At 40.1% G+C, this 20,537-nt stretch overlaps 1 protein-coding gene across 1 annotated transcript in view; it reads left to right on the forward strand.

The window, feature by feature from the left end:
• The window catches only part of DCHS2 (dachsous cadherin-related 2), a 116,424-nt gene that overhangs the window by 90,294 nt on the left and 5,593 nt on the right, over window positions 1-20,537 (forward strand). Inside the window, exons 11-17 of the mRNA XM_081208299.1 lie at window positions 3,511-3,645; window positions 3,933-4,142; window positions 4,824-5,681; window positions 12,293-12,403; window positions 16,321-16,532; window positions 17,371-17,522; window positions 18,860-18,990. Of these exons, the coding sequence (XP_081064425.1) occupies window positions 3,511-3,645; window positions 3,933-4,142; window positions 4,824-5,681; window positions 12,293-12,403; window positions 16,321-16,532; window positions 17,371-17,522; window positions 18,860-18,990 (1,809 nt within the window). The remainder of the gene's footprint in view (window positions 1-3,510; window positions 3,646-3,932; window positions 4,143-4,823; window positions 5,682-12,292; window positions 12,404-16,320; window positions 16,533-17,370; window positions 17,523-18,859; window positions 18,991-20,537) is intronic.

Genomic DNA, 20,537 nt, shown 5'->3' on the forward strand with positions numbered 1-20,537 from the left:
CCAACCTAGCAGTTCAAAAGCACGTCAAAGTGCAAGTAGATAAATAGGTACCACTCCAGTGGGAAGGTAAATGGCGTTTCCGTGTGCTGTTCTGGTTCGCCAGAAGCGGCTTAGTCATGCTGGTCACATGACCCGGAAGCTGTATGCTGGTTCCCTTGGCTAATAAAGCGAGATGAGCGCTGCAACCCCAGAGTCAGTCATGACTGGACCTAATGGTCAGGGGTCCCTTTACCTTTACCTACCCAAGCTTTGGATGGATTGAATGCCTCCAGCAGTTGAGTACTAGTGAGCCACACTAAATTTCCAAGCATAACTGAGTATTTAGTGTTTTGAGGAGCACTCTTCTTGGCCATTTATTTTTTTCTATCTCAAAAGCATTTTATTTTTTTAAAGTGACACATTTAATAGAAATTGGAAACATGCATTAATATCATTTGGCCAGAGTGGGGCACTGTAATCCCAGCATCTGTTTTTTTCTCCATTATAGCTGAAAAGAGATTGTGACCTACAGGAGCAAACCTTTTCTAAACATAAAAAGTAACAGCACAAACACTTCCTTTGCATTTTAATGTTCCCCAAATACTAACGTTAGAAGTAAAAGGAGAGGTTCAGCTCCTGTGGAATTTTCCCTAAGCAAAAATACTTCCAAAATTCTAGGGTACATCTGTTACATCTGTTAATGTTCCATGGATTTTAGTGAGATTTAAGTTTACCTAGCTGGGCATGCGATGACAGTGACGGCAGAGCATCCACTGGTCTTGTAAAGAAGCTTGAGTGACAGAGGACTTGATAGGAAATTGGCTATAGGTGTTCATAATTCCTGAGTAAATCAAGCCAAAGAGGAAGGTATTTGCCTCTCTGCTCCTCTCCTGCCCGGTAAGCTTCATGTCTAATATTACCATTTCTGCTGAAGAATGCTTTTGTAATTTCCCCCACAGAAGCGTGCACCTGAAAACATTATATTGGAATTAGTGGTCCATGAAAATGTTTGTGTGGTGATGCTATTACAAGAATCCAGGAAGGACCTAGGAACTTGCTCTTGGGGTTCCATGAAATAGCACTACCCATGAAGAGTTCCTAAGTCATGTTTTTCATATGTATGCTTGCAGAGATAACAGAAAAATTTGCACCACAACTTTATACATAGACTGGGATCGTAACTTATGTACCAGTAAACTTAAAGTGGAATAGCTACCTGGTGGACCTGTGTGGTTCCAGATCATCATATTGCATTGTTTTTAATGTTGCTGTTAACTACAGCAGTATAAGCAAGACTACTTAAAAGATGGAGGCTTGAGTACAAAGAGATGCATTTTCTGGTGGTTTCATCAGGGCAAGATTTTGGACAGGTCTCCAGGGTCTCACTTAAAAGAATAGGCAGGTTCCAGACACAGCATTGCTGACTTACCAGTTTTTGAGTGAGGCATTTGAAATTAACTTCCAAAGAGGAACCCCTACCATACCAATAAGCTGCACTGAATCCAGAATCTAAAATGGCCTAATTGTGCCATTTTGTACTTTGCAAGAGGTGGGGTTTCTCAGTATCTCCCTTGGAAAACCTCCTCCAACCCAGTGTAGCATTCAGCAAGCTGGTCCCCAAACTGAATCTGTCTGTCTGTATCTGTAATACAGACAAATATTTAACTTTAACCTAGCTGCAAGTCATATACAATAACCTGAGATGCATACTTGTTATCCTCTCTGCAAAATGTAGGATTAAATCCATTATACTTAATAGCACCAGTTATTTTGCTGTATAACACGTTATGAAAATGGTGCCATGCTTTCCTCGGGAGAGCACTGAAACCACAAGAAATATGGGAACAATTTATTCTGAAGCAATAAAGGATGCGAATGGGAAACAGAGTTCCCACTACAGAAGGCATACAGCTATAGCAAGAAGCAAACAGCTGCTAAAGTTCATAAACAACATTTTCTCCCGCAGCACTGAGGAGAGTGGTATTGATTTTGCATGGTAACGAAGTATTACAGAACGCCATATAAACTATAGTTGCAGCTACCCCATTCTTAAGTAAGGTGCACGAATAACAATCAAGAAGGCGGGGTTCTCAAGTAGCGAAACACACCTCCTTTAGGTGGCTGGCCATTTGCTGGATGATGACAAGGGCATTCTAGATCAGAGTTATCAGTCTTTTCATGCTGAGGTCCATGTGTAGGGTGAAAGACTGAATCTGTAGTGGAATTGAGGGGGCAAGATTAAATGAGGGGAGAACCACCTTGAGCTCCTTGGAGCAATCAATAAATGCAATCAGTCAATCAAACAAACACGTTCTAAATGCAGCATAAGGGGTCTCTATAGTATAGTGTATTTTAAAATGGGGTTTTAGAGTTTTTAGGGTTTTTTGAATGTTTTATGTAGTTTTTATGTAGTTTTATGTAGTTTTTCAATTTCATTGTTCTGCATGGGACAATGACAGTAAAGATATCGTATATCGTATAACAAACAAACAAACAAACAAACAAACAAACAAACAAACAAACAAACGGTATGTTTGGCTTGTGGTTCTTATTGTAGTTGCCAACACCATGTGTTCCATAGCCAATTTTCAGTTTGTTTCACCACAAAGTAGTTAAAAATATCACTTCGTAATGTGATAAGAATAGTGTATTTAAACTAGCCTATTTTTAGTATGAGGTTGTTTGTTTTATTAAGACTACATCTGCTGCTTGTGGGCAATGCAGAAATACAGGGGCTACGTGTCCATAACGACTTGGAAAACTGTTGTATACAGAGTTGGTCGCCTAGCCCAATATTGGCCGCCTAGCCCAATATGGCTTCTCTGAGTGGCTGCAGCTGAATTTAGGCAGAGATCATTCACCTCCTTATCTACCTGATGCTTTTTAAATAGAGGTCCTGGGAATTCATGCAAAACATGTGCTCTATCTCAGAGCTACAATTTCCCTCCATTAAGAGATAAACGAGACTTGTATGAATTCCCTCTTACTTTCTTAAATTGGTTAGGGCATACACATAAATGTTCTCCTTACTGGGTACTTCTGACTTACTGAGATTTGTTGATTACTAGATCTTGTACACCAGAAACCCTGTGTTGTTTACAGTATTCTGGTTTGTATTGCATAAAACTACAACATTGGCTCTGCCTGATTAGGTAGGGGTTTCTTAGATGGTCACCTGGGGAGCTACATGGCAAGCACCTTTTAATATTTGGAGAATTAGGAATGATGTCTAATGCAGTATAACTTGGCAAGAAAAAACTCGCACTAGACTCACACAAGTCCTTGGTGCGTGCCAGCAAGAGTTCTCCAGATTTTTTAAAATAGGTTTATGTTTGTCTTTCAGTTCATTGCTAAAGGTGTGCTGAGCTTTTTTGTTTTATACAAGGGATTCTATACAAGTAATAATGAATTCAGTTACCTTTGTACCAAAATATTTCCATAGGAAAATAGCTAGTAAGCCAGTACCTGGACTGTTAATACTGAGGTTTGATACACTTAGATGTTTAATTGATTTTCCCATTGTATTTTAAGGAATCAATTCTCTACTCCAGTATGAAATTTTACCAGGTCCTGGATATGAAACTTTTCAAATAAACCCAGATACTGGAGAGATTACAACAGTCACCTCGCTTGACAGGGAGGCTCAAGATAAATTCACTATTAAAGGTAAGAATCTACTTCAGTTTAATGGGTTTTGCACAAAAATTGCAAGTAAATCAGTGGTTTTTAAAAAAAAACACCCTGAAATTTTAATAGAAGTTGTTACTTATTGTCTCTTCGCCAGGGCAACAAAATTTAATGAAACAAAAGCAGTGCAATGTGTTCAGAAACATAAAGTTGTTTTGTGTCTTAGGAGGAACAGCATGCAAAGTTTGTTGTTCTCACGTTGTTGGCAGGCAGTCTACTGTACCTTGCTTTTGTATACTAGCTTTCAAATTTGCTTTTCTATTTAGTGCTGGTTCAAGACAGTGGAACTCCCATTTTATCCAGTACAGCGACAATAATCTTCAGAGTACTGGATGAAAATGACCACGCTCCCAAGTTCATCCTTCCAGTTTCTGAGATCCAAATTATGGAGAACCAAGAGCCTTCAACAGTATCAACTGTGTTGGCTGTAGACGAGGATGCTGGTGGTAATGGGACTGTGCAATATCACATCATTGGTAGGCTGAATTGCTTTATAATCTGAATATTAAAAATGTCACAGTGTAATATTTTCTGATCTCTTTAGAGGTTTTAATTTATTTTATTATTTAATCCCCCCCCCACACATGGTATTTATCTTGCAATGGCATGGTTAAACAAAATGGGAAATAGGCCTGCAATGAGGAGGGGTGGTGTTCTTCTTGTCTGGATAAGGAAAAATAACTATAAGGGTCCCTAGTAGCCAAAGCATAAACAGTAACAACCCAGAATATAAGAAACGATAGATATAGATATTACAACACTAAATATCTTTGCTTCCCATAGGTAAACTTTTGGTAGAGAAGCAAGTCAAAATAACTCCTTTTGGTTAGCAATTTTTGTAGGTTCCGTTGTGTAACTGAAGTTGGCAAAAGAGTACCTTGCTCAGGAGCAATAGATCTTGCAAGTTTGATTTGAGGAGGACAGAGGGGAAGAGAATCCATTTGACGGAAGAGTTGCTATGTAAATTCAGGTGGTGCTTCGGATCTACTACTGTGACCTGATTTAAATGAAATGCAGGTCTCAGGAAAGCATACCTGGGGCCCATAGTTGCAAAAATTTTACTATCTTGATTGGTGGTTGTTGTTTTTTAAGTGGTCCTTTAAAGAGAATGTTCAACCAATGTGTTCTTTTTCTTTAATGTTTGCTCCATTTTAAAGGTGGAAATGTTAGAGGATACTTTGCATTACACAAAACGTCAGGAGACCTCTTCACCACTTGCAGTTTAGACAGAGAAACTGACAGTAACTTTACCCTGGTTATTGAGTGTTTCGACTTGGGCAGTCCACCAAAAAGCTCGGTGACCCAACTGCATATCAAAGTCCTGGATGAAAATGACAACAGTCCCTTGTTTGCAAGAAACCAGTATCAAATGTCAGTGAGAGAAGATATCGGAGAACGGTCAGCAGTTCTTGAACTTTTTGCAGCAGATGCAGATGAGGGTCCAAATGGTGAGGTCACATACTCTCTCACAGAGGACATCCTTGGAGCCTTCACCATTGACAGGATTACTGGTGTGATATTTACTACCAAACTGCTGGACCGGGAATTAAAATCTCAGTATGTATTTAAGGCTTTGGCAACAGACTCTGGCATCCTCGGACCAAGAAGCACAAGTGTTACTGTAATTGTGCATATTGAGGATCTCAATGACAATAGTCCCCTTTTCCTACAGAATCCTGTCATTGTTCATGTATCTTCTCACACACCTATAAATCAGACATTGGCTACTGTGAGAGCCAGCGATGTTGACCTAGGACTAAATGGAGTTGTGAATTTTAGGTTCCTGAAACCACAAACCATGTTTCAGATGGGCCCAAGCACGGGAGAAATTTTTCTTCGAGAACCTGTACCTCATGAAGGCCTCGTTTCACACCTCCTGATAGTGGCTTCTGATCAAGGAGTCCCAGCTAGAACAGCGACTGCACTTTTGGCCATCTATTCGGAAGCACAGGCAGAGATTATTTCGTTCAGCCGTACTGAGTATGAAACAGCAGTTCCTGAAAATAGTGAAATAGGTGGGTATCTAGTCATGATCTTTGTTTTTTTTCTACAGCCAAAAATGTGTCATTGTGGGGGTTTGTGTAAGGAACATGAAGAACCTCTTACAGCAAATGCAGTCATGAGTTAATTGTTGGTATATGAATAAGAATTTTATGTTCTTGAGGACTGAGTCTGAATGGAATCATGCCTGAGTTGTTGCTCCAGGTATCTTATCTTATTTTTCTGTTCTGTGTGTGTGTACTGTGCAATCTAGATGAAGAAAGGTGTCACATCAGACATAGACTCCAATTTTAAGTACTGAACATGGTGGGAGTTGTGTTCACACAAACCAGGTTAGAAATAAATTAGGCTGCATAACTGCCTGAGATCACGCAATCATGGTTTAATGTTACTATGTAATCAGTAGGTGTACCTATGAACAAAAAAAGTGGGGGGATCTTATATTATTTAAATAACCTAGTGGATAGGAGGTGCAATTTTTATCGTACCTTTTGCTGTGTAAGTTTTAGTATTTGGGGAAATTATTTGCTCAGTGTCTTTCCATTGACAGCCTGTCTAAGCAGCTTTAATTGGAGCTAGTAGTGTTGGTCATCTAGAAAAGTGGTAGTCAGTGAAGGCCCTTCTTATGATGTCTAGTTTGCAAATATATTTCACTTTCTCTGTTAAATGCAGTAATTTTGTTTTGCATTTCTATACATCAGTTGAGCACAACATTTGCTTCATATTGCCCTTAGCTGCCTGAATCAGCAGATTGTCTCTGTGTTTGTTCATTTTGAAACAAGGTGCTGTTAACTGGGATTTCCAACTTCTTGATTGCAGAGGTCTGTGGTTCTTTAATCTCTGTGCATGTGTGTGGTGAAAATGTATGGTGCTTTCCTAAGCTCAATGCTAGCAGCATTCTCTCACAAATGATTTTTTCCCCATCTTTCATGGTTTTTTTTTAAAACAAGGCTCTTAGTAAATATGCATGTGATTATTAAAATTCAATGAGATAATCTGTTATTGAAATGGTCTGTTACAAATATGGCTTTGAAAGGGGTGTAGTTTGACATTATGGAAATTCCCTAAGGCGTTGTGGTAAGAGAATAGAAACAGCCTGCTGCTAAATAGTAATAAACATAAATAAGAATAAATTTGGATAGTTTTGATTAAAGCACACTGAGGGAATATTTAGAGTGGAAATGTGGGAGTCTGCCTGCTTTAACTTGGGAATTGGCTCTTGGAGAGAAACAGTTTGCAGGATAGGATCTGGAAGTTCTTCTGAAGAGATTTAGACTTTTTATTTGCTCTGTTTTGAACTTGGTTGCCCTCGTTAATATGAGCAACCAAAAGGGAGAAAGTCAGCATTTAGGAAAATCATTCTTTATACCTTTCCCCACATATGGCAAACTGTGTTCATGGGAATGTGTAGTGGGGTAGGCAGTATCATCCCAGACCGACACGCATTCATTTATTTTTACCACCACTCCTTCTAATGCTGAGCTCGATCTCAAATGGGGCCACTGAGCAACAAGAAGGAAGTAGCCAGCATGCCTGAGGGAAACAAAGATACTTGCAGAAGAACAGGTTCAGAAATTGAACCTGAGAGGGTAAAACAAACAAACAAACAAACAAACAAACAAACAAACAGCCTCATAAGGGTTGAGCTGCTTAGTAGCTATGGAACACTGAGCATCTGCTGGAGGAGAAAGGAGAGATGAAATTGGGCAGTTGAATGGAAGTAGCTGAAGAACAAGATGCATAGTCGCAGCCTCCTGGTAATCTTCAAGATGCTAGCAGCCTAGCTGAAAGAAAAGGCAAGAAGCACAAAGAAGAGAGTCGAAACAGCAAAAGAGGGTGGAGAAAGAGATGCATTAGATATTTTTAAAAAGCAAAGAGAACTATCTCATTATTTAGAGAAGTAATTTCTTGGTACACATATTTTAAAATTTCTCCAGGAACAGAAGTGAGGCCTGCCTATAAGAAATCAGTGGAGAAATGCAAGATTTTAAATGTAGCTTTGGAAGATGATGGATGAGGCATATCTTAAGTGAGAGAGGAAAGACAAAGATACAAAAGGAGGGGAAGAAAAAGCAAAAACCAAGAGCAGAGGTGGCGGGGAGGAAGCGTCTCCACCCGCATTATCCAGCCCACACAGAGGTCCAGTGCCGAGGGCCTTCTGGCAGTTCTCTCGCTGCGAGAAGTGAGGTTACAGGGAACCAGGCAGAGGGCCTTCTCGGTAGTGGCGCCTGCCCTGTGGAACGCCCTCCCAGCAGATGTCAAGGCAATAAACAACTATTCTACTTTTAAAAGACAACTGTTTAGGGAAGTTTTTAATGTCTGATGCTGTATTGTTTTTAATATTCAGTTGGAAGCTGCCCAGAGTGGCTGGGGAAATGCAGCCAGATGTGCGGGGTATAAATAATAAAATTATTATTATTATTATTATTATTATTATTATTATTATTATTATTATTATTATTATTATTATTTATTAAAAAGGTTGGGTGGGCAGCAGAAGAGATGGGGGGGGGGAGAGAGAGAGACTACAGCTTTTCTGAGGAAACCAGAACCTTAGACTGTCAAAAAGGCACACTTTAATCATGGGAGGAGCCAGAAGAAGACGTACAAGATGCCATCCAACCATCTTAGGGACTCCACTCTGGATTTGTGTAGGGTTTACTCCTTAGGCTTTTCTTCTCCCAAATATGTCCAGCATGGAAATTCTCAGGCAGGGCAACATTAGGAAAATGGCCTTTCCATCAGCCTGACAAAGACTGGCATTCTGGGTGAGGGTGTTGCCACCACTCCATGCATCAGCATTAGTGGCCAGACACTTGAGACGGTAGGTGATTTTGTTTACCTGGGCTCCACCATAACCTGCAACATCTCCATTGATGCTGAGCTAGAAAAGCGCATCGGCAAGGCAGCTGTGGCAATGGCTCGGCTCTCCAGAAGGGTATGGGAAAATGTGATGCTAATGTCCAATACCAAGATAAAGGTCTACCAGGCATGCTTGTTGAGCTCACTGCTTTATGGAAGTGAGTCGTAGGCAACTTACAGCCATTAGGCACGGCACCTCAATGCCTTCCAAATGCCCTGTGGCAGGAGGATTTGGGGTATCACATGGCAGGGCAGAGTTTCAAACAAATATGTGCTTTCCCAAGGCCATATCACCCAGTATGTTCACACAACTGTCTCAGCAACGTCTATTCAGGCTTGGTTATGTCTACAGAATGGAAGATGGCAGGATCCCCAGGCCCATTGGCAGACCAACTCTGTATTACAAAGATGTCTGCAAATGTGACAACATCTACCCTGCCATGTGTGAATCCCTTGCAGAAAACAGCAGTGCCTGCAGACAGACAGTCAGGCCGTGTAGCCATAGCAGTGACCAAAGGAGGAATGACTGCTGGGAGGCGTCCAGAGAGAAGAAACGCCGTGGTGCATCTGCAGCAGCACAACCAGATGCCTTCATCTGCCCCAGCTGCAACAAAACATGTCTACAGCCACAGCAGGTCCTGCAACCTTCTAACAGTTGGACCTCACTCCCAACTCCTTCATTGTCTCCCAAGACAGACAGATGCCAACATGTGATCTTTCACACAACATAAAAGTCACTTCTGGAAAACTAGAAGAATCCAGCAGGTTATTTGCTTCCAGAAAAAAACATTGCAACCCCATTAACCTGGGAAAATTGCATGCATTGTAATTTCATGTGATGACATTTAAATTTAGTGTGACGTGGTGATATATTGGTCAAAAAGCCACTGTTTTACAACACAACAGGTGATGCAGCTTAAAAGTAACATTTGAATCTGGGATAAAAGCACTAGTATTATCAGGAAAATGCATTAATCACCACATCTGAATGTACCCTTTTTCATTTTTGTCTGAAAGTTTCTATTATGTGATAGTACGAGACTCTAAGAATGTAGTTGTGATGACTCTGACCAGCAATCAGAACGCCTGTTCCCATGATTAATTTCGGCTTTTGCATACCTGTCAGTTCCACCTTTTTACTTCTGTAGAACTTCAAATCATTCCTGCTTTGTTTGGAACTTCCCAGAAGCAGCTGAGCCCTTGCGATAATATCATGTGTAGTTTCTACATGGATATTGTTGCTTCTGTGGCCAGGTAGGCAGCAAATAACAAGGCAGTTAACATTTCCTTTGTTCCTGTTTTTAGAAATTACAGTGTAAAGTACAAACATGAGAATTTTGTACTAGCATCAAGCCAAACTATAGAGATGGTATGTTCCTGACCCCTGAGTCTGTTTGTATTTACAGAATGTTTCCTGTAATATAATAAAATCTCATTTGGAAAAGGTCAATATACAGTAACCTGAATCCATCACAACTGATTAAAATCAATTGCCATGTTACAGAATTGGTTTCACAAGTGGCTAAAATTCCCATAGCTTTAATCTTGTTAGATCTTGAGGAAACCTTAACAACAAAAATCTATGTTGGTAACTGTTTTCTAAACTTAATCACAGTTAGATGTGATGTGTTTGGTTAGGATAATGCCTCATGTTTTGTTTGTTCTTCCTACTTTTGCTACAAACAGAATGGTTGTTTATTTCATGCCTTTTGCTATGATAGATCAGTTCTCTTCTGGATTCGGGATCTCAGTGAACAACGGTATACTCTCTTTGATGTTAATAACAAACTGTGCAAATCTTTGTGAAACATCTTGAGGCTAATTCTTGCAACACTAAAAAACGTGTAACCCACTGACTTTTTCCTTTGACCAGCTTGAACACCCCTTTCACCCAAAACGTATCACAAAATGACTTTGAAATACCTCATTTTCAAAAGGCATTTGCCATGTGGTATATGGTGGGGGGGGGGTCTTCTGTTTGGGAGAAACTTAAGTAAATGTGTTTAGTTTGGTTCTTTGAAACATGACTATATTTTGGTTTTTTTAATTGTTTGTTTATTTGGGTTTTTCCTTTCTTTTCCTCAGTAGTGCTGTGAGAAACATTTTCTTTCTTTTAAGAAAGAAAGCATAGGGCTGCTTAAGAAATCAGGGGCCGCAAGCTTCCTTCAAAAGGACCAGTTAGTCTTAATGTTGTAGCAGACATTATGCAAGGTACTTGTTGCACAAATTAGGTGACAGTGAGTAACTTTTTGAAATGAAGAACAAGCTGGATTTGAAGCAGACACCAGAAAACAAGCAAGATCAGGTTGTTTAGAACATCCTACAAATTTTGCTCTATATTTTTTATTCTAAATGACCTGGTCTTGCTTGTGGATCATCACTAGTACATTGTGAAACTGCCATTCTTTCATATTGATTTTGGAACATTCCCTCTACTCTACTGGTACATTCACATGCATTGATTAAACATGGTACAAAATGGAAATCTTTGTTTTGTGCCCTCGTGTGTTACTCTATCCCTACAATCATGTGTTTCAACATGCTGTCTTTCATCACAGGATGCTTGTACATACTCACAAAGAGAAGGGAGGCAAGGACAAATGAAAGGAAATAAATCTGCAACAAACTGTGGGGATGTGAATTAATTTTAGCATTTCCCTATTTTAAATTGGAAAGAAGGAAGATAAGCAGAATACAATGCCAGATGAACTCACAGATCAACAGAGGAATAGATCCAGGGAAATACATCCATTCCTGCTGCTTATGTACTGTAATTTGGGGGGGGGGGCTATTATGACATCCTTGTCCAAATTTCTGTCTAAAGTTTTGGCTGCTGCACCTCAAAAAGGGTTTTGTAGAACTGGGAAAGGTTCAGGAATGAGCAGCCAAAATGATAAAGGGGGCTAGAGTATCTCACGTATATGACAAAAGGTTACAAAGTTTGAGGTTTATGGAAAAGGTAAGGGGGAACATGATAGTGCTTTATAAAATTGTGTGTGGTGTGGAGAAAGTAGATAAAGAGGACCCCCCCCCATTTTTTTCTCATAATAAAAGAACCAGTGGTCTTCCAATGAAACTTAACATTGGGAGACCCAGGACAGACAAAGTGAAGACCTGATTCATGCAGCGCACAGTTAAACTATGGGATGTTGGGATAGCCAGCAACATGGATGTCTTTAAAGGGAGGTTAGACAAATTCATGACTTTTAATGGCTACTAGTCGTGGTGTCTATATTGTACGCAGTATCAGATGCCATATGTCTCTGAATACCACTTCATGAAGATCATGAGTAGAAGCATGCTGTTGTGCTAATGTTCTGCTTGTGGCCACTTGACTGACCACTGTGAGAAGAGAGTGCTGACTGAGATAGGCCTCTGGCTCTCATTAAGTTCTTAAGCATAACATGTGTCCTGTTCTTAGAATAAATGAGTTCCACACCCCTTTGCAATATTTGACGCTCTCCAATGTCTTCTGCAGTTTTTAGGCCACTTTCTTCCACGGTCAAAATGTGGATTGGTAATGTTCATGAATTAGTGTGATGAAGAGGTTTGACCGGTTGGTGAGGCTGACAAGAGCTGTTCTAGAGAACAGAATAATACCTGTCGTTATTATATGACTATATAAACAATGTGCAAAAATTCTCCAGATAGGAGACGGATGGCTAAACTTTCATAGTTCGACCTCACATGGAATAAATTAATAACTGGTTAAGATAAAATCTTTCCAAGTTTTAGTCACTGCAACATATTCTTGTTTTTCTAGGCACCTCTGTTTTCACTGTGGCTGCATATGACCGTAGTCTGATGGGAAAGAATTTAAAACACACAATCATCGGTGAACATGGAGATATTTTCTACATCCATCCCATCATGGGTAAATCAGCCTATCTATCTGCATCTGTTCTAAAACCATTTGAGGCTTTTGTAAAATATTTTCCACACTTGAATTATGATTGCTTTTGTATAAACATTATCTCAGTGGTTAGTGTTAGTTTATTTAAGTGCCAGTGGAAGCTGGCTTTAGGCCTTTAAATTTAACAAAGATGTGTTTGCTAAAATCAAACTTTCTTAGGATTGCTTTTCTACAAAATGAATTCAGGGCCTGATTCATTCTTCCATGGTAATATTAGCGGCGAAACTGAGATCTGAAACATTATTTACTTGCCCTAGGTGAGAAAATGATCAGAATAGATTTTCACAAAGCTATCCTCTGAAACAAGGATTATTTTTGCTAATAGTAATACACTTTGTTGTTTAGTCATTTAGTCGTGTCCGACTCTTCGTGACCCCATGGACCAGAGCACGCCAGGCACCCCTGTCCTCCACCGCCTCCCGCAGCTTGGTCAAACTCATGCTGGTAGCCTCAAGAACACCGTCCAACCATCTGTCGTCCCCTTCTCCTTGTGCCCTCAGTGTTTCCCAAAACCAGGGTCTTTTCCAGGGAGTCTTCTCTTCTCATGAGGTGGCCAAAGTATTGGAGCCTCAGCTTCAGGATCTGTCCTTCCAGTGAGCACTCAGGGCTGATTTCCTTCAGAATGGATAGGTTTGATCTTCTTGCAGTCCATGGGACTCTCAAGAGTCTCCTCCAGCACCATAATTCAAAAGCATCAATTCTTCGGCAATCAACCTTCTTTATGGTCCAGCTCTCACTTCCATACATCACTACTGGTAAAACCATAGCTTTAACTATGTAACTTTAGCTGTTACGGAGTAACAGCCAATTGTTAGTCTTCAGGTGTCATCCTTTCTATCACCTAGGCAAGGGGTAGGAAACCTCAGGCCCAGGGCAAATGCAGCCCTCCAGGCATCCTCTGTCTGACCCTCAGGATCCTCACTTGGTTATGTTCCCTCCCCAAGCTACATCCCCTACTGGTCCTGCCTGCTCTGCAACTCCTCAAATGTTTTTGCCTGACTGGAATATGGCCTTGATCTGTGATAATGCCAGCTGTTTTCCTGGGTGGAGGTTGCAGTTTAGGTTCACTATGTTTCTCATTAAAATAATCAGAAAGGAAATTCATTGAACATCAATTGTGATCAGGCAAAGTGATTGCAAACGTCACATCAATTTTAATTAGCCAGCTTTAATGTGACATTTTTCATATTTAACTTCAACAGTGTTGCAAATATGGATGTGAAAAGGGCTGTAAACATTTTTGTATATTTGTGGAAAATCCATTGAAACATAAAAGTATGTATTTTTAAAAGATTTTTACATAAACCATCCACTGGCTAGATTTTATGAGTAAAGTCGCTGTGTGCTAAATGAATACCATCTGATAGCTGAAAAGAACTTCCTTCTGGCTGTGGAAAGAGATCTACTGCTTAGTTAAACCTCAAGTATGTTTTTAATAATCAATTATTTTATTAACATGACTGTCTCATTTAATCTCAATCAAGTACGCATTTGGGAACGTTTACATAAGATGTTTTCAACAACTGGATTGTTAATAAAGGAGAGTCAAGCTATATGTTTGTCTCTGTGTGTGTACACATATGTTTACTTGTGCTGGCAGAATAATCATAGCCAACCCAAGATCCATTTCCATTGGGATGATTCTGAGGCATGATTAGAGAGATGGGAGCTTATAGGTGCTCAGTGCCACTATTTACACGCATATACAGTCTCATCCTGTACTTTGCTGTGCAGTAAAGCCTTGATTAGCATGTGGCACCAGGGTACCAGCATGTGTACTATAGAAACATAACTGAATTCTTCTTGACCAGGATACTGGTGTGCCTGCAATCCAGCACAGGGAAGCCCCTGTTGGAGATTCATTCCCCATGTCTGCAGTCATAGGATTGTTGTCTACCACATGTCAGTGTATGTTTTCATTCCACAGTGTGGGAAGTGACAGAGACAGGATGTTTGTGTTACTGTGTTCCTTGAAGTGGGACTATTGTCCTTTGTTTTCTCTCTGATGTCTGATGAGGAGCGAAGTCAGAATGCTCTGAGTGTATTATATGTAAATAAACGTAGATTAGCCAAAATGCTGTGCTATTGGTTCTGTTACGCAAACTGCGAATACTCTGTGGATCCGTAAGTGTGCATCAGTCGCTGTCATGTTCGGCTTGGAGAAAGCTTTTGAAGCTCCCAAATGACCGACCAGGAGGGAGAGATCATGTCAGTCAGGCATGTGTCTCTACCAGGGTCCTACACAAGAGTAGGACGCTCCTAACAGCCCCCAGCATCCAAGTGGTTTTTCAGGGCAGGTGGGAGAGAAGAGGCACAGCCACAGAAATCCTAAGTGCATTCTTGCATTTCAGCTGGCAGAACTTAGCGGTAAGGTTTATTGGGGTTCTTTATAAGTACTTTGCCTTTTTAGTATGTTCCTTTAGGAAGCCTTTGCTTATGGAGTAAGATCAAGCTACCCAGCCCCAGTTCTCCATTTGATTGCTCCAGGAAGTAAACTTGCCAATTCTCCCATTCCTCTGCAGCTCCCAGTGTCATTTAGCCAAGGAGGAGAGAGGACTTTGGAAAAGTTGTTTCCCACCTCCCCTACCCATACAAGCACCAGGAACATAGCTGTGTTCAGGGGGTGCTGGTAGAAGAGAACTGTAGACCCCCAACCATTGATACAAAAAAGAACAAAGTGTTAAGACTCCTCATTGTTTTCACTGTGACAGACAAAGAGGGAGATGTAAAAATACTTGTTATGATGCACAGTTCCCTATGAGTTCCATTCCTTCTCTCACCTGTAGTCTGATGTGGCACAACCCATAGTTTTATTACCATGGTGAGAAGTAGGCCTAAAAGCCAGGTCACATACAAAATTCATGCTGCAGATGTTGGCTAGAGGAAACATATATCAGTAGCTGCAGAGTATGATACCTGGGTCCAAGGTTATGGTGTAAAGCAGCCTTTCTCAACCTGTGGGTCCCCAGATGTTGTTGAACTACAACTCCCATCACCCCTAGCTAGCAAGGTCAGAGCTCAGGGATAATGGGAGTTGTAGTTCAACAACATCTGAGGACCCACAGGTTGAGAACCACTGGAAGCATGACAGGTTTTGCAGAAGCTTAGCAGGACTGGGTTTGGTCCATTTCCCAGATGGGAGTCCTTTGTATAACCACCTTGAATATCATGCTGGAATAAATGCAGTACATAAATAAGGAGTTTTCTTCAAATACCCATTGTGCAACCTTGATGCAGGGGTAATATAGAAAAGAATGTGCAAATGATAAAATAAGACATCCGAAAAACTGGCAGTGGGTCATTAATTAGGTCTTTGAAACGCAGTCTCCTTCGCAGAGAGAGCTCTGTACCCATTGCATTGGTAGTGGCATAGACAAATATTTGTGGCAGAAGGGTAGGATTGTCCTGCCTTGTAAATGTTGGCTTCTGGGGTAGTAAGAATTCACCAAGATAAGTGTGTGCCACCAGCCCTCCTCTGGACCTCTTCCATTAGCCTTTCTTTGGATGCTGTGGATCCTGAATCAGACTAATAAAAAGCAGATGCAGTCCCAGTTTAATGTAGATTGCTTGGTTAGATTACTTTTATTAAGATTCTCTAAAAAATAAAAAATAAAAATTGCTTTTTGCCAAATTGCCATTATGGTTTTCATTTTTTCTGCACTTTTTAGAGAGTGATTGAAGTGAAGGAAGAAACTCTAGATCTACAATTTAAAGTGGTTAAAATAGATAATCAGGCATACAGTTGTCTTCTCTTTCATTTACAAATTTATTTACCTTGTTTACTTATTTTTTAATGTAGAATGCACTGCCGTTTTAACTATGTATATATATTCCTGAATATATAACAGTCATCTTTTTGTTTTCATCAAACAAAACAGGTGACATCACAGTAAAACGAGCTGAATTTCTTGACTATGAAGTGAGGAAAAAAGTACATTTTGCAGTCTTAGCTGGAAATGGCTTAACTTCTGCGGTGTGTGGGGTGACAGTATTTATACAGGATGTGAATGATAATGCACCTCGATTTGAGCAAAACTATTTCAAAACATCAGTGTGGGAAGGTCAAGTCTACAACACATACATCATGCAGGTAACCTCAAACTTGTGTTTAAACTATATTTGTCTGAAGTGTCCCTTCTTAATGAATACTGTATTTTTTTCATCCACTTCTATCATCATTACAAACCAGTCATTACAAACCAGTTAATTTATCTAACCAATCTCTACAGATTGACAGGACCATTTGAAATACCTATTTTGAGTTACTCCTCTCAATTTTTTAATGCATCCTTTCTCGCAAGGGTCCCTGGTGGCTGAACATCCTGTCTCTTTTGGGGCAGGAGGAGAGAGAGGGGGCACTCGTCTTGATGGGACAAAAAGAGGAAATGTAGATCTTGTAAAGAAAATGAATGTAAATTTCAGTTCTGAAGTATGCAGCACTGATCTGCAGCAAGGAGCAATAGAAAGAACTGTGGTTGCTACAAAATTAAGAAAGCCATATGCTGAACATGGGTCTTACTCGAATTCAAAACTGGAACCAGCATTTAGGAAGCCATGGGACTGCATGCACACACTCACTACCAACACTTGTAATTTGCCCTGCTGTTCTAAGTATTCAGATCCTTCCCCATATGCAAGGCAAGCTACTGCATGTGACACTGCAGCAGCCTTAAGCAAGAGGGGACATTGACCCACGTATGGATTATCCCACACTGAGAATAAGTTTCATTGGCTGTAATCCAACACCTTCTGAACTCTACACGCATCTATTGTCACATACGTGGGAAAATAATACGTTCGGCCAATAGAAGCAAAGTTGCAACACAAACAAACTGCAGCAAGCACCACATGTGCATCCGAGATCCATTTCTACTCCAGAATGTAGAGCTAGGTGCCTTAGCATAAGCATGGGTTTTCTCTCCATACAGATCTACGCGACAGACGATGACGCTGGACTTAATGGAGAAATTGAATATTCAATTTTATCTGGCAACACAAATGAAGCATTTCTTATTGATTCAGCACAAGGAATTATATCAACGAATGCAGTTCTAGACCGTGAAGGCATTCCATCATATAGGTTTGTTTATAACAAATACAAGATCTATAGCTAGTGTGAGTTTTGTTTGGGGGGGGAGGGGTTGTTGGGTCAAGTTAGCCATATAAAATTCATATGCTGTCAGTGGGTTCTTGTTGTTATCTTGTTGGGCTGTTTATGTAATGAAGGGGAAGCAGACAGGGGTGAAGGTGTCCTCCTTTAATTTGTCCTCCTTTAATTTAGTTTCAGTTTGTTGGTTAGCTTTTCTAGTAAGGCTGCGTCCCATACAGTTTGGTACCAGTGGTCCATGTTCACTCCTGACAAGTCCCTCCAGTTTCTAGCTATGATGCTCCTAGCTTCTGAGAAAAGGGGGTTATAAGCTCTTTGTAGTGTGAGTGTGCATTATGGTCTTGGAAAATATTCAATCGAGCTATGAACTTTGCTTTATCAAAGTTCAAATAATCTTCTCTTTGACCTAAACAATATACTTGGGTGGAAATGTTAAATGTTAAGAGCTTCAGAGGGAATTGCTGACAGAAGCTTAAATTTGAATGCCTTGAATATAACGTTGGGGTTTTTTTTAATGAAAGTTGGTGTGTGTGGATGTGTGTATGTGTGTGTTTGCACACTGAAACTTAAGAAACCGATTATTTTAGTAAATATCTCCATGTGTACCTTCTTGATATATGTTCTAGACAAAATATGAAATTATGCATGTTTACAAACTTTGAATGCAAGTCTGTAATTCAAGTAATGTGTTCTGACAATTTTGAAGCCACAAAAACTCAAGAGCAGAACTGGTGTGGTAGATGAATGGCATTAGACTCCACATATCCAATTGCAGCTTTTTGTGTTCAGCGCCGTCATGTGAATAATGGGAAACAATGCTGTTTGTCACTTTTGAAAGGAAGTTATTGTGTCAGAGATGAAAGAGAAGATGAATTCTGCATATTTATTTAACAAATGTATATTCCGCCCTTTCCCAAGCTTTGAAGTGGATTATAATGACATTCACTACAAAATACATACTTCCAAAGGGAGATAGAGAAAAATACTGCTTACCAATTTAAACCTATTTACAATATGTAAAACACATGACATCCGTGAAGCGTTAATGCCAGCCCTGAGTCCTGCTCCTTTTGCTCTAGTTCCAGTTTAACCCTCTGTCGTTCTTGAACTGAATTCCTTCCTCACATGTTAAAAAAGAAGTGTCATGTAAATGATAAAAATTAAAGTTACAAGGTTTCTCCCTCCACCCCACCCCATTTTCAGAAGGATAATTTTGGAAATAGTTTATCATTTTTGGTGTAACTTTTAATTAGATATAAAGTCATGGTTTACAAATACGGAACATGTTTTTGACTCTCTCTTTTTAACAGCTTAGTTGTGCAAGCTGCTGACAGAGGAACCCCCAGGCTATCTGCTACAAGCACCATAGAGATACAAGTTGTGGATATCAATGACAATGCTCCAACTCTCCAGCCGTTCGGCATCGTTGAACTCCCTGAAAGTAAGAATGGCAAACACCAAGCAAAGAGATTGTGCTGGTTTGGACCTAATCCTTCTAAGCCATAGTTTACTGCAGCTTTCCCCAACCCAGTGCCCTTCAGATGTTTGGACTACAGGCAGCTGGGATGGTCAGGAATAATTGGAGCCATACTCCAAAACATCTGTAGGGCAGCTAGTTAGAAAATGCTAGCTCATGCTTACATGAATAAACCACAGGGAGCTTTGTGCTCACACATTTTCCCCTCCCCTCTCCTCCCTCTCATTCAAGGGCTTTCTCTTATGTTTTAAACTAACCACAGCATGTCACGTAGTTAATTTTAGCTATGGTTTATTGAAAGTCAACTTCATGCCATAGTTTTAAAGGGTGGCTTGTTTCAACAAACCATAGTTACAATTAACCACAGTGTAAGGCTCAGAAATATCACAAGATGTGGCCAACCAAAATTAGAACCAGAATTTGAACTTGCAGCCATGCCATAGAATGAGATGGAAGGAGGAGCATTTGATCCTGGGGCACATTGCAGTTTGTCATGTCAAGCTATGGTTTAGAGTTCTGTGCAAATGGGGCCACTGTCTTTTTATGCCTTTGTAATAAATAGGGGAAAATTTCTCAGATGGGTTTTTTTTTTATGAGTAGCACATATTCTGTGGCATATTTCTGCTGGCTGGGAAGCTTATATTTGTGAGCAACTTAAAAACAGCATATAAAAGAATGCGGTCTGGTGCATTAAATCTCAAAACATTGGTAAAAGACCCTGCTGTGAGGTTCAGATGTCAAATTCCTAAGATTTATTTTCAATTTCTATTTCCCTTTTGGAGAAAGAAACACAGTTCTTAAGCCAGAGTTCCCAACAGTTAACTTTTCAATTCTATTGTTATTGACTAAAGTAGCACTCGTGTTATGAAAGTTAAGTAACTTGACAAGGAATCAACTGAAGTTGTTGGCTTGTGTTGGAACGTTCAGCAATTTTGTTCCAGTGCTTCGTCCTTCTTCTGATGTTACATTTTGTGGCACAGTAGCTATTCCAAGGGCCTCTTTTTCTACCACAAGTTTGAGGTCACATGGAATGGCTCTTCCTTATGGCTCCCCATGCCAGCATCTCCACTTTGGGGAACTGAGAGAAGGGCAGTTTCCATGTGACTTGGAAATGCTGCCTTTAAAGAGCAGCACAAGAAAGAGTTATGACACATCAGCCATTAAAAATAAAGTCCATTTTGAGATTTCTTCCTATGTTTTGATTTTTCACTCACAGCGGTGATGCATGTCACTCCCAGAAGTGGAAAACATTTATGCATTTGCCACCCACCAGCCAGACATGGGGTTGCCAATAATCCAGAAATAGCTTGGCTTATCCGTATCTGGTTTATGTAGCTATTCCTCCAGAATTATAGTTTCACTCAGGCAAATTGACCTTGAAGAACACACCTGGATGAAAATTGTCAATCGACTGGGAGATGAACTTTAGACCTTAAAATCTGCAATTTGCATGCCAGATATTCATTACTGTACTCAGGCGTCAAACAAGGACCAGTTTTGAAACATCTGGA

The sequence above is a fragment of the Podarcis bocagei genome (assembly GCF_964188305.1).
Source record: "Podarcis bocagei genome assembly, chromosome: 9".
Classification (NCBI taxonomy): domain Eukaryota; kingdom Metazoa; phylum Chordata; class Lepidosauria; order Squamata; family Lacertidae; genus Podarcis; species Podarcis bocagei.